Source organism: Budorcas taxicolor, chromosome 7 (assembly GCF_023091745.1).
Source record: "Budorcas taxicolor isolate Tak-1 chromosome 7, Takin1.1, whole genome shotgun sequence".
Lineage (NCBI taxonomy): Eukaryota > Metazoa > Chordata > Mammalia > Artiodactyla > Bovidae > Budorcas > Budorcas taxicolor.
This window is the reverse complement of record NC_068916.1, coordinates 107,535,359-107,550,568: the sequence shown is the minus strand read 5'-3', so window position 1 is coordinate 107,550,568 and position 15,210 is coordinate 107,535,359. Positions and strand designations below refer to the sequence as shown.

The window sequence follows — 15,210 nt, the reverse complement described above, 5'->3', positions numbered from 1 at the left end:
GATTATCTCAGTAGATGCAGACAAAGCCTTTGATAAAATTCAACATCCGTTTATGATAAAAACTCTCCAGAAAGCAGGAATAGAAGGAACATACCTCAACATAATAAAAGCTATATATGACAAACCCACAGCAAACATTATCCTGAATGGTGAAAAACTGAAAGCATTTCCCCTAAAGTCAGGAACAAGACAAGGGTGCCCACTTTCGCCACTACTATTCAACATAGTTCTGGAAGTTTTGGCCGGAGCAATCAGAGCAGAAAAAGAAATAAAAGGAATCCAAATTGGAAAAGAAGAAGTAAAACTCTCACTGTTTGCAGATGACATGATCCTCTACATAGAAAACCCTAAAGACTCCACCAGAAAATTACTAGAGCTAATCAGTGAATATAGTAAAGTTGCAGGATATAAAGTCAACACACAGAAATCCCTTGCATTCCTATACACTAATAACGAGAAAATAGAAATTAAGGAAACAATTCCATTCACCATTGCAACAAAAAGAATAAAATACTTAACGAATATATCTACCTAAAGAAACTAAAGATCTATATATAGAAAACTATAAAACACTGGTGAAAGAAATCAAAGAGGACACTAATAGATGAAGAAATTTACTGTGTTCATGGATCGGAAGAATCAGTATAGTGAAAATGAGTATACTACCCAAAGCAATCTATAGATTCAGTGCAATCCCTATCAAGCTACCAACGGTATTTTTCACAGAGCGAGAACAAATAATTTCACAATTTGTATGGAAATACAAAAAACCTCGAATAGCCAAAGCAATGTTGAGAAAGAAGAATGGAACTGGAGGAATCAACCTGCCTGACTTCAGGCTGTACTACAAAGCCACAGTCATCAAGACAGTATGGTACTGGCACAAAGACAGAAATATAGACCAATGGAACAAAATAGAAAGCCCAGAGATAAATCCATGCACCTATGGACATCTTATCTTCGACAGAGGAGGCAAGAATATACAATGGATGAAAGACAATCTCTTTAACAAGTGGTGCTGGGAAAACTGGTCAACCACTTGTAAAAGAATGAAACTAGATCACTTTCTAACACCATACACAAAAATAAACTCAAAATGCATTAAAGGTCTAAACGTAAGACCAGAAACTATAAAACTCCTAGAAGAGAACATAGACAAAACACTCTCAGACATAAATCACAGCAGGATCCTCTGTGACCCACCTCCCAGAATATTGGAGATAAAACCAAAAATAAACAGATGGGACCTAATTAAACTTAAAAGCTTTTGCCCAACAAAGGAAACTATAAGCAAGGTGAAAAGACAGCCTTCAGAATGGGAGAATATAATAGCAAATGAAGCAACTGACAAACAACTAATCTCAAAAATACACAAGCAACTCTTGAGGGAGCACTTTCTAGGCAGTAGGAAGGATCTGAGCAGAGGTGCTGGAAAGGAAAGGGCGTGGCATGCGAGAAGACCATCGGGCTGAAGCAGATGAGCAGCAGAGAGCAAGATGAGAGGGCGTGGGCGGGGCCCAGGCTGAGCAGCACACAGCAGCTGAGTGTTGAGCGCGGTGAGAGTTTAAGTGTGGAGGGGTAACTGATTTAATGCACAGTTTTAAAAGATCAAACAGACTTGTGGAGATTGAATTGGAAGGGGACTAAAGTGAAAAAGAAGGTAAGAGTGAGTTAGGCTCTGAGGGGTTATCTGATAGAATAAACAAGTTTGGGACTATTTTTGAGTTTGGATTGGTGTGTGAGAGAGGGAGAAGTCAGTCAATTATGACTGGGTATTTTATTTGAGCATTAGGGAGACATTAATGTCATTGACTAAGATGAGGAAGCCTGGGGAGAAAATATGGGAAGTAGGAGCCCCTTTTTGGAATTTTAAGTGTGAGTTAGACATGCATTGTAGGTGGCAGGAGACACGTGGATATTTAGCTTATAAGTTTAAGGGAAGTGTCCTGAATTGTAGATGTACAGATACATGCATACAAACAGAAACACATTTGGAAGTCATCTAGTGCTTGCATTAGTATCCTGTAATAAAAAATACAGTAATTTGATTTAAAAAAAATAGAAGTCAATTGGTGAGAAGGGCAGAACTAACACACTGTGCAGCAGTGGTATTTCCGTTGATGGGCAAGGTCGGCGTTGGAGTGTATAGTTTGGGAGAGGTCCGAAAGTTATCTTTGGACATAAGGTAAATTTGTATGGTAAAATTTTAAGGATAGCCATTATAAGAATAAATACAGAGTATATGTGTTAGAAACCTGTATACAAGGAAAAAAGAAACTTGAGACATGGAAAAGTAACATTTAAAGTCAATCCAAATAACAGTGAAGAAAGGAAGAGAGAGCATTGAAACATGGAAGAAAAACAGAGATTAAAAAAGCAGCACGTAAGAAAAGTTCTGTAATATAAGCTGTTTACTCTCTGCTTGTGAAAGATAAAGCTTCAAATCAGTTAGATTTTTAAGTTAAATGTTGTTTATAAAACCCACACTTAAAGCATTAGCATACAGAAAGATTGAAGGTTAAAGGACAGAAAACGATATTTCAGAGAAATGCTGACTGAAAGAAAACGGACTAGCCATACTAGCGTTAGCAAAGCAGGCTTAAAGAGAGAAGAGCGTCACTGGGGAGGGCCATACTAGCGTTAGCAAAGCAGGCTTAAAGACAGAAGAGCGTCACTGGGGAGGGCGACGGCCACTGCGTGATAAGGCCAATTTTCCAGTAAAATGCAGCAGTTTTAAACTTGAATGTACCTAATAAAATAGACCCAAAAGATTTAAATCAAAATTTAATCAAACTAGAGAATATTGACAGATTTTCTGTCATATTAGAAAAATTTTAAATACCTTTCTGAATTTCTAATTCATGGATACAAAAAATTAATCGCAGATTTGAGGCACTCATTTAAACAAGGTTTAATGAACACTGCATGCTGTGGAATACAAACACACAGGAAGTGAATGTGTCCTAGAGACAGCACAGCACAGATTGACACGTTTCGAGGAGTCAGGATCCTGCAGACCAGTTTCTCTGACCGTCATGCAGTTAATCTTATAAATAATACATGTATGTTATATAAAACCCCCTTTGCATTTGAAATTATCTGTCCTTCTAAAAAAACCAGTAGGACAAAAACAAATCATACTAGAAGTTTAAACAGCATGCAACTCAATGATAGTGAAACCACCACCAATCAAAACCTGTGGGATTATAGTAAAATTGATATTTACAGGTACATTTATCTTTATAAATACTTATGTTAGGGAAAAAACAAAAGCTGAAGATGGAGTAGCTATGCATTTAACTTAAAAAAAAGAAAAGGAATATTAGAATAAATAAACTAAGGTAGGATAAGAATCAAGTTAGAGAAGACGAGAACAAAAGTCAACTTAATTAGAAAACAGTAACAGCAGGGAGAATCAGAGAAGCCGGAAGCTGATACTCTGCAAAGGTAAGAGCAAGAAGACGTTGCATTTGGTAGTGAGCAGGAAAGTACAGATGACACAGATGGGTGACCTGGGAGTGCGGACGGGGACAGAGCTGCAAAGCCAGTGGAGGCCTGTGGACCAAGAAGAGCACCGTGAACTTGGGAGCGGTGCACCCGAAGACTTAGAGGCTGACAGATTCCCAGAAGAGTAGAGTTCATCAACACTCACTGCCCTAGATAATGTGATAACTATTACAGATATGCAGTCAGTGGTTTATACTCTTTCCATGGAGAAAACAACCAATCCAAATGGTTTTAGAGCTGAATTCTCTTAAATTCTCTCTAGACTTTCAAAGGTCATATCATACTATTCCAGAGAATGAGAAAAGAACTGTTTTTCCACGTCATTCAAATAAGGCCAGTATAACCCTAGTACCAAAAGAGTATGTGAAGAAAATTACAAGCTTATGTAATTCATTAAAGTATACAGCAGACTCTTAAACAGAATTATTGGAAATCTGGATTTGTTAAGTGTATTTTTTAACAGATAAAATTCAGTTACCAATTTGAGTTTATTCCAGGTATGTAAAAGTAGTTTCGTGTAGAATACCTATAAATGTTAACACCACATTAGCAAAATACAGGAGAAAATTCAAATGACAGATTCTCTGGGTTTTTCTTTTTTTTCTGTGGGGGAAAAAAGTCACTTGTAATGTTCAGCATCTCATCATGATAAAAATTCAGAAACTAGGATCACAACAGAATTTCCTTGCCCTCATAAAACCTATCTAAAAAAACAAATAATTTTCAATAAAGAAGCATTAAAAAAAGCTTCCCCCTTAAGATCAGGAGTAAGACAAGTGTACCATTTCTGTGGGCATTGAGGGGGAAGTGTTAGCATGGCAGGATGGGAGATTAGTAAAAGATAAAAAAGATAGAAAAGAAGAGAGCCAAATTAGGAAACTGTGCTTACAGTGTGAGTCTTAATGTGCAGAGTAGATAGTGAGCTAGAAATCAGTAAGCAGAACTTAGTCTGATTGTGAAATGATCAAAACCATGAGCAGATAACTCACTGAAGAGGAAATATTAACAGTGAATTAAAAATATCAAAAGATGCTTAGATCATTAGCAATCAGGGAGAGCACAAGGAGGGGGACTTCCCTGGTGGCCTCGTGGTTAGGACTCTGAGCTTCTCATGCAGGGAGTGCAGGATCAGTCCCTGGTCGGGGAACTAAGATCCCGCATGCTGTGTGGTGCAGCCCAAAAAATAGCAGCAGCAGCAATGAAAGGGCCGCAGGGAGGTGTCTTCTTTTAATCACCTGTTGTGTTAGCGGTGTCAGATGTCTTGGAGGATGCAGATCAGTTCTTACTCGCTGCTTGTTGAGGTGGACGTTTCCCAAGTATGTATTAATAAGAAAGATTAATGTATTCATACATGGAGTATTACACAGCAGAGGGGATGAATGAGCCATAGTTACACACAGAAACATGGGTGAGTCTTAAAGATAGAATGCTGAGTGAGAGTGACCACCCCTGGGAAAATGTGTATCATACCTATTTCATACAGTTTAAAAACAGGCAGTAGTCAGTGTCTCATTTAAGTATAGGGAAACAGTGAAAACGCCTTTCAGAAGCAGTGGAATGGAAGCAGCATGGACATGATGGTACCTCGTCAGGCCAGGGGGATAGAGGCAGTGTAGACAGAGCACAAGGGCGTGCTGGTCGGAGCCGATGTTCTTCCTGGCTTGGGTGGCTGGGCTCCGATTGCTCAGCACAGTGTACTGGGGAACTAAAATAGGTGGCATATATTTTGCATTTGAAAAAAAAAAAGGAATTAAAAAATTAAGGGAATTGAAGGTGAGGAAGTGGAGATACCCAGTTCTTTACAAAAGGGAAGAGATCCCAGGTGGATTTGGGGCCTAGAAAAGGGTTGTCCTCACCCCTAAAAACCGAGAAGCATGATTGTTTGCTTATAGACTGTTCAAAGAGAAAGTAACTGATAATTAGAGCAAAGGTAAGTGAGATTCTTGAAAAGATGGTCCAGAGCTCAAGAAGAGGGCCTCTGGGATCAGAGAGACTCCTCCATTGTGGTTCGTGGGGAGCTAACAGCTGGTCCTTGGTACTTCTGTAGTCCTGTTGTTCTTTTTTTTTTTAGATCAGAATTCCTTTTGTCACACTATCAGGCCAACTCGGTCCAGCCACAGTGCCCCTCTTCTGGCCTGACGGGTCCTGTGTTAAATGGTGAATGACTCTGAGCACACGTGCCACACAGCACTGATTCTCTGTTTCACAGCTGTGTTGTGATGAATTGTGAGCGAGAGAAACAAATGGTTAAGCAAAATATGTAGCCAAGGATTATATAGTTGAAAGAGTATTAATGACATCATCATTTAGATTCAGAATAATTTCTTATTTTAGTTTTCTTCTTTGAATTTAAAAACCTCACAAATTAATATTTCTTATACTGAATAATTTTCAACCATTTATTGGAGTTTTATGTTAGCTATCTGAATTACAGCATAATAGTCATTTTGATAGCTGTATAATAAGAAAAAATGTATTTCTTGTAGGTGTATATTGAAATAACAGACATTTTCAAGGACTGTTCTAGGCTTAATCTAAATTATTTGACTTTTAAAAGATTTCTTTTTCAAGGGTTTATTATTACATTTGCAACACAGAGAGGGAACCTATTAAGTGTCGAGCGCATGTTACAGGGAGTGAGGCTCTGAGGAGTGCGCTGGGCTCAGTTGCTCAGGCGCATCCGACTCTGCGGCCCCGTGGACAGAAGCCCACCAGGCCCCCGGGCCGTGGGATTCCCCAGGCAGGAGCACTGCAGTGGGTTGCCATGCCCTCCTCCAGGGTAGTGAGGAGAGACAACAGCGTGTCATGCCCTTGAGAAGTGGCCAGCCTAGGAGGAGGCGAGTGAGTCCCAAGAGTCAGAGGACTCTGTGCCAGGTACGCCCAGAAAGCTGTGAAGAGAGGCCTGCTGCGCAGAGACGCTTAGCTTGATTTGTACTTGAAAACTGCTTGAGGCTTAATTTCACTGAAACTAAATTATGCACAAGAAAGCATCTACTGTCTTTATGTATTAGACATTAAAACTTTAACAAAATGAGCATATTTTGGTATGCTCGTTTCTCTTGTTCTATTAGACTAAGTCATGAAAGCATGTTACTGCGAAGTGTAGTTGAGGGGCAGAGGTTAAGCATTAACGGATCTAAGTATAGCAGGAGATGTTTCTTTCAAATGTGCTGCTGCTTGTGTGTGGGCACTGTCTGCATCTCTTTCATAAATGTTTTTATCCCTGAAGTTAAATTTTCACATCACAGTGAATAGAGTTCCAATTAGCTGTTCTTCAAGTTGAGATACATAAATTGTTGTATGACGTTATTTCTCATCTTAAACCCAAACTAAAATGAAACTTTGCTGAGACTATATTATTTAACCTCCTTTTGGTATACCAAAAGGTATTTTTTTGTCAAATAAAATGAATAAGAAGATTCTACCAGTACTATTGTCTTATTTGTAAATTTGAAAGTAGCTTTTGTTCAGTGTTTGCAGCCTTGAAATGCCATTTTTTCTTATGTATTATAATTATTAATTTTTCTCAGTTTGGTCTTTGTGTCCAAGTTTTTGGTGTTTCCATGAGCATTTTCTTTAATGTGTATGTTGTGAACTTTAGCGATTAATTTGTCTTTGGCTTCAAAGATAAATTAAATTTATTTAATTATAAAATTAATTTATCTTTGGCTTTTCCATGAGCATTTTCTTTATAATGTGTATGTTGTGGACTTTAGCAATTAATTTATCTTTGGCTTCAAAATTTTGCATCATGTTTAGAACGACACTGAGATTTTTGTGGAAATTTCTCTTGTGGTTCTTTTAGTACTTGTGTTTTTTAGAGGCATTGAAGGGAGACATGCATTTCTGTAAAATAGATCTGGAATTTATTTAAGGTAAATAATGATATCAGAATGTGACGCCCCCCCCCCCCATGTGTGTGCCCAGTGGTCTCAGTGTCATTCATCAGATGGCCTTTTCCCCTGTTGTTTTGAAATACTTTCATTTTTCTTATCTTCATCTGTGTCATTGATTTGCCTATCCCTATTTCTGTTAGCTTATTTTCTTGTGGATGAATGACTAATAATAAACAATAAAGTGATAAGTAAAAGGAAGGTCTGTAAGGAGAATAAGCAGAATGCTGCATCAGCAGTGACTGGTGAGCTGCTTGAAATGAGTGGTCACGACAGGCTTCCCTTGAAGCAGCGACATTGCCTCTGGTCTGAGCAGCATGCATCTGGTGGAAGGCATTTCACGTGGAGGGGGTGTCGGCGAGGCGGGCTGAGCTCCACAGCTCCGGGAGGGGAGCGCGCAGCGGGAGAGCAGCGCAGGTGGGGGCGGCGAGCCCAGGGGCAGGCTCCTGCTTTGCAGGGTTAGTAGGCCAGGCCGAGCAGTATGGCCTTACTGTAACTGAGGGGAGCTACTCGACGTCGGGATATAACCATTCAGATAGTGAGAGTACAGATAATAGATATCAAGTAAACGGATTCACATCTAAACAAGGCAGATTTTTTAGAATCATGTAAGTACCAAGAATTTAGAATTTAAATTAAGTGTCTACTTGCACTAAAGAGAGCTCTTTAAAGGAAAAACTCATGATATGCTTTAAAGTAGTAATACCTTTTCTTCCATGAAAATGTTTGTAATAGGGAACAAACATCCTTGGAAGAGGGAGAAATTCCTTGGTTACAGTACAATGAAGTCAATGAGAGCAGCAGTGATGAAGGGAATGAGCCCGCTAACGAATTTGCACAGCCAGAAGCTTTCATGTTGGATGGTAACAATAACCTTGAGGATGACTCCAGCGTGAGTGAAGACTTGGATGTGGACTGGAGGTATGTAGCACAGTGTGCGTGCCATGCTCACCGTTCACTGCGTAGAATTCGTTCATGACTCTAAATTATGAAGACTGGATCTCTGACACTAAGGAATATTTCGATTTTTCTCATCTGTCAGTCTTCCTCTCCTTCCAAGCTCATTTCAGATATTGCTTCCTACGTGAACTCTAGTCATTGACCTCTTCCTGCTTTGACCATTAACTCTACAGATGTTTACCTTGTATCCTAGTTATTCACATACTTGTTTGAGATTTCTGACTTTTAAATTTGGTGTTAAAAATTTTTTTATGACAAATTATATTGTGTGTGCTGATCCCCTTAATATAGCACTTAATATAATCCTGTAAAAAATAAAAGTCCATGATGAATACTGCGTGAAGAATTTCAAAACCTGTGATTGAATCAGAAGAATCAAGACTATAATTTTCCTTCTGTATTTGCAAAATACAGTTGTATATTCCCAGAGATGTTGAATGGATTAAATTTACTTCATGCTGCAAAGAATAGTGAGCTTCAAATAAAAGTAACATATACATTAAATGGATTATAGAATTGTTACTGCTTGTGATAGAATGATCAGAATTTATCTATTTTGGTTTATAAACTTAGACGTTTTTTTCAAGTGTGCACAGCCCTCTGGAATAATTACTGAGATGTAGAGAGAATGTTTGTTCCAGCTACTCTGTTTTTGTTACTTTTTCTGGAAAAAATTATGGCTTGATACTACCCTTATTTTCTTCTCTGCACAGATATATTTTTAAGAATTTGTCTTATTTTTCCAGTTAAAATTCCATTACAGAAAATTTAGAAAAATAAAGGTAAGAAAAACTCATTCAGACCCCTGGTGATATATTTTTAAGGCCTCCTTTATGTCTTCAGTTTCTCTTTCTGAATATTTTTTCTTTGTACTTCTCTAAATTTTTCCAGACACGAAACACAGTGTCTCCATGATTCTCCTTGCTGACCCTTTTCTCCCTCCCTAGGGGAAGAGTCAGAGCAGATCTTAGTGACCCTGTTACAGAAGCAGAAGTGGGATTTCTTCACAGCCACACAGTTAGTTTGTAATGCATCCTACAGGCTCTCTTCTGAGACCTGTTTTCTGTCTTCCCAAGCATAATGGAATCAGTGGCCTCACCTGGTCCTCGTCTGGGTGACCTTGAACACCCCCTTTGTTTCTCCCCTCCTTCAGGCCTGCCCACTCGCCTCTTACTGAGCTTGTTCATTCTGACTTTTTTCCTGATGACAGTATGCACCATCGTTTCTGGCAGTGCTCAGCAGGATTGTATACTCAGCATCATCTCTGCATGTTGGGAGACACGTAGGGTTTCATATGAGAAATACTGGATAAACACTCCACCCTGCAGAAGCATGAAAATTTACTTGATTATTTCCTTAGTGAAATAGTGCAGTAAATTTTTCACCCATAAAACTTGATCTGTACATCAGATTGTTTCTCTAGGACAGATTAATAAGAGATGGTATTACTAATGTGATATTTTTTAAGATCTTGATGTATATATTTCTAAATAACCTTCAAAAAAGGCTTCCCATAAAAATTTGAAGAAATGATTGAGGTCTTTATTGAATGAATTTTAACTTAAATTTGAAAGCTTCCAATTCATTGATGATTGTTCTGGATATGGCTGTTGTATTAAGCTTGTAAAGACATTACTGATTGCTCCCCAAGTTGTGAAGCTTCAAAGTAGTTTGTTTTTTTCTAATATGGAAACCAATTTTTAGCCTTGATTTTTAAGACAAAATTTATGAAATTACTGTTCTGAATTTTGTCTAAATATGGCAACACCTCATTATTTGCTTTGGTGGTATTCTGTTTGATTTATGTGGTAGTAGCTAAATGTTGATAAGGTAAAAATATGGTTTGATTTTCACATTAAAATAGCATGTCATTTTGTCATCTTAAAGGAATGCCCATGGTGAACAGCAGCAATTCTTATGTGACTCCAAAATTTAATGCTTTTTTTTTCTTTTCAGTTTTGCCTCTGCATAGAAAAAAAAAATTAAAGTCTTTGGTTTTTTATTTTAGCTTAAAGGAAAATGGAAAAAATCCTCTATCAAAAGTTGGCTTGCTTTTTTTGTTTTCATTAAGTCACAGAAATGCTATAGGATAACCAGAGACTATTTCATGGATTTGTATGGTAGGAGTTCATGTGCAAAAAACATAGATTTTAGATTTAGACACATCCCAAATGTACCATTTATTTATTCTTTGATAACAACTTAAGTTTCCTCTTGGTTAGAAATTGAGTTACCATTATTATTTTTTAATAATTATTAACCTAATAAGAAATTGAGATGATAATACTTAACCTAATTAGATTGTGAGAAATTAATTCTTTATGGCTATAATCATGGTTTAAGAGTAGAATTTTTAAAACTCTTGAAATTATTTCAGACTTAACAGAAAAATGGCAGACAGTAGTACAGAAAATTCCCATATACCTTTCACTAAGATTCTGTAAATATTAACATTTACCATGTTCATGTTGCCATTCTTTCCTTTATTTATATTTTTTTCTGATGCATTTAGTAATGATTGCCTCTCTACTTAGAAATCACCTAGAATGAATTTCATGAAAATGGGAAGATTTTCATATACAGTAAAATTATAAAAATCAGAAAATCATTACTGATACAAGTACTATTCTAAGCTACAGACCTATTCAGATATCTGTAATTGTCCCACTAATGCCATTAGAGATTTTTTTTCTGATGCAGTCCAAGATATATTAGTTAACATGTTTTCTTTAGTTTCTTTTAATCTGAAACATTTCCTTGGTCTTAGTTTTTTATGAATTTGGTATTTTTAAAAGTACAAGCTGCTTATTTTGTAGAATGACTTATCGGGAGCCACATTAGGCGTTACTGACAAAATGGAGGCATGGCCCCCAACCCCCTCTCCTCACCTCATAGGCTCGGTCCCAGGATGAACGAGTTAGCTCTTGTGATTCTGACTTGTTTCTTCCTTTCTTCAGTTGAGTTGGCTGGAAAGAATGTTAAGGTGCTTATTGTTCTTGAGAGAAGCATGAGAAAGCACAAAGCCTTCTGCAGTTGTGCCCAGAAAATAATCTATAAAGTAACCATTGACATTTGTTCAAGGATCTTTACAAACAATGTCCCAGGGTGAGCGTGTAGGCCGCAGCTTGAGGCCACGGGAAGGATTGTTATCTGAGACCTGTTTGTGAGGGAAATGTTTATGGCAAAGAAGTTTGTTGAGCTTAGGGTTTAGGAATAATTAGGAATAGCTAGAAGCCTTTTTAGCAGATAGTGAGCTTAGGATCCTAGGGGCAAGCAGGATTAGAAAGATAAGAAATGAACTGAGGAGTGTGGTATGTGGCCCAGACATGGCATGCAGTGTACTCACAAGGAAACACGACTCTGAGAGAGCCGCTGAAGCAGGAGCTCTGCTTGAAGGGCAACAAGGAGACGACAGTCTGGGTGAAGGGAAACTGAAAATGTCAAACCTCTGACCTGATGCTTTTGTCAAAGGATAAAAGAAGACCTGATGCTTGAAATAAACGTGTAGCCCCACGCCTCGAGTCAGAGGCTCCATCATTCCCTGCCGACACCGCTCATCCCTTCAGGCTGGTCCCCTGGCTGCTGGAGCTGAACTCCAGCAATGTCTCTTAGGTTAATTTTGTCTGATGGCATGGTTAGGTGTGAGTTAGATGGCGTTAGCAGGCAGACCATAGGAGCAGGGTTCTGTGTCGAGCCGTCCCATGAGGACATTGATTCTGATCACTCTGTGAAGGTACTGCCTCTCAGAGTTCACCCCTGCACAGTTCCCATTTTTACCATCAAGTGGGAAGATAACCTGTCTCCTCTCAAGCTGCTTGTGTTAGTGTCTGTGGTGCTTCTTGTCTGAGGCAGTTTTTACCAGAGTTTTTACCAAGTGAACAATACTGGAATGTTTAATGTTCACTGGTCGTTCTTCAGTTACCAGGTACAGCCAAATTATGCTCTGAGTGTCTAGGTTTGTTTAGCTTAGACAAGAAAAGAATTTTATGGGATGCTCGATTCTCATCACTTGAAAGAGTAAGGGGACATAGTTTGTGTTGCTTCAGCAGGCAGAGCTCGAGCACGGAACTCGTACATTTCAAACTTGGAATGTGGGCTCTCCTCTGCCACGCACGCCTGCTTGGAGAGCAGTGTGTGTCCTGCGTGCAGGAAGCGCCTCTGCTGCTTCCTGAATGCCTGACCTGGTGCCATCTCTGCACAGCACCTGTGTGTACTTACTCATCTAATTTGTTTTATAGATAAACAGTAACAACCCAATAAAAGTTTCATATTGTTTAACAATAATTCAGTTAAATGTGACATTAAATTCCTATCTGTCTGACTCCGAGATTCTTCCTCTCTGACCTGTATCTCACTGATAGATGAAGGAGTTAACAGTGTGGTTGGATTCAGTAATCTAAGGTTTAATTCTAATTCTGAAATCTGTGATTGTGTGAAAATGCCCGTTCCTTTCGTACCGTATGATGTCTGCTGATTTTTAGATACTACTAAGCTGTAGTATAGTCTTCATAGAAATACTTCAGATCTCTGGGCCATAGCTTTGTAATTTTAATGGAGGCACAGAGGCACATCATAACTGTTTTGAGCTAGCATAAGTAGCTGGGTGTTATTGACTGTGATACTCAGTTTCTGATAGGAATGTGGAGGTCAACAGAAGCTTGTCTTTAACTAGACAAAGTAAGCCCATTTTTGGAGATGTTGAATTCGAGGTGGTAGGAGTTCATTGAGGTAAAGTGCCCCACAGAAAATTAAAAATATAGGTCAAGAACTCAAGAGAGAGTTTGTATTAGGTAAAGGCTTAGGAATTGTCTGCAGAAAGGATATTGAGGAGATGGAATTCCAGCAGAACAAGATTTAGAAAGATGATGGAGGATATCTTATATTTTCTGAATCTTGAAGTATTTCGTATTTCCAAGTCTAGAGGAAAGGGAGGAATCTGTGTATATATAAAGGTGGAGGGGAGAAGATGAGAACCAGATTAAGACATAATATTTTCTTCTAAGTGGCTTACAACCTTCAGAGTAATAGAAGTGAGCAGTTAGCAGCTCAGATCTTTTTCAGACTGAATGGTAAGGGAGAAACCCTAGTCCTTAGAAAAATAGAAGAGAAATTAATGAGAAAAACTTGAGAAAATAAAGTATTCTTAAGCCAGAGTGATGAAGCAGTGCAAGGTAAGAGAAGACAAAGAGGCTTTGACCAGTGATAGAATTAAAACAGATGGAGCAGTTCTTACCATGTTCTCACCAAAGTTCACATTGGAAACCGAAATGAAGGGGAAAGACACGGGAAAGAATTAATAGATAAGAAGTGTTGCCTTTATCCCAGCCATACACGGTTCCCAGAACTAGAACTAGAAACAGCAGAGGATTTTCTTACGAACTTTGTGCAGTGAGTGTGGCAGCCTGTTAGGGATGGGAATGGTATCTTAACTCCTTACACCTAGCGTTTAATTTCCTGTTGGGTTCTTCTCGCGCCTCACCCCGTAAGATTATACTAAAATATTTTAAGGTTTTCTGCTTGTGTGTTTATTGGCTTGTCAGTATGCTAGTGTATAATTATGTCTTCACCATTAAGGTTTCCCAAATCACGGTTGTACTTTTTTTTCCCCAGCTTGTTTGATGGCTTCGCAGATGGACTCGGAGTTGCTGAAGCTATTTCTTATGTGGATCCTCAGTTCCTCACTTACATGGCGCTGGAAGAGCGCTTAGCCCAGGCTATGGAGGTATTTTAGTGCTCTGGTACCTATATATGGCTGGTGGGATGCACAGTGATAAAAATGAAAGATTTTTCTAAACTGCTTTCAAGAAAAGGTGAATAATTTTCTTGCCAGTATAATAGCAGTTACTGAGTAGTGGTTCAGGGTATATATAAATTATACTTGACATCCTGCCCATTTGCCTGAAATTACAGTATTTTCCAGTATCTACTGCAGAGTATAGTATTTGTTTTTTTACATTTAGGAAATACACTTCCTCTATTGAATTATACAGGTCTGTGAATCTGAATATTTTTTATACACATACACACAAGTATCTTTGTTAAATGAAATTAAAGATATCTAAAGATACATTTCAGATTACTTCCCTTTTTTGGTTCGCATGGCTTCTGAATCTATGTAGCTGCTTAATGCAGTTGGAAAATTTACTCCCTCTCATCCCCACACACGTACACAGGTTCATAAACATGGACATTGGGTGCCTATTTGTCTTGCCTTCTTTGCTTTGTTTGACCAAAACACAAATAGCTTCTTCAAAATTGTATTTGCCTGTGGTCGAAAGCCCAGGCTTTTTCACGTTTGGGAACTTGCATTGCACCAGTGGATGTTGTTGTTAAGAAGTCTTCTCATCACTGTCTCCGTGGTGATTTCCAGTGGAGGAGTGGTAATAAGATGAATGAGTCAAAAGTAAAAGAAGGAAACAGAATGAGAGGACTTTCAGGGACACTGTAATGGTATCTTACCTTGAAACCCCGTGAGATTAGATTTGTAAAGTAGGAAACAGAGACAGGCCTCCTTACCTGCACATGCGTGTGCACATGTGGGTCACCTCTGCCTCAGCGTCACTGAGGCGTGTGTCATCCTCCACGGAGATCATTGCTCTCAGTTCCTCTTTATAGTGTATGTTTTTTTCAGAGTGGCTGTAGGAGAAATACTGTATTGTGGTGATTGTTTTGAAATGTATAGAAATACCCAATCACTATGTTGGTAGTGTACTAATGAACTAATACACTGTTGTAGGTCGATTATACATTGAAAACAAACAAACTCAGGAAAAGAGATGAGGTTTGTGGTTACTAGAGGCAAGGGATTGTGGGGAAGCAGGGGTTGGATGAAGGCGGTCAGAAGCATAGA

The 15,210-nt window shown here is 38.6% G+C and overlaps 1 protein-coding gene across 2 annotated transcripts in view; it reads left to right on the top strand.

Annotated features, from left to right (window-relative positions):
* The window catches only part of PJA2 (praja ring finger ubiquitin ligase 2), a 78,229-nt gene that overhangs the window by 45,059 nt on the left and 17,960 nt on the right, over positions 1-15,210 (top strand). For both annotated transcript variants that reach the window (XM_052642917.1, XM_052642916.1), the window contains exons 6-7: positions 8,136-8,321; positions 13,971-14,082. In XM_052642917.1, coding sequence (XP_052498877.1) covers positions 8,136-8,321; positions 13,971-14,082 — 298 coding nt within the window. The remainder of the gene's footprint in view (positions 1-8,135; positions 8,322-13,970; positions 14,083-15,210) is intronic.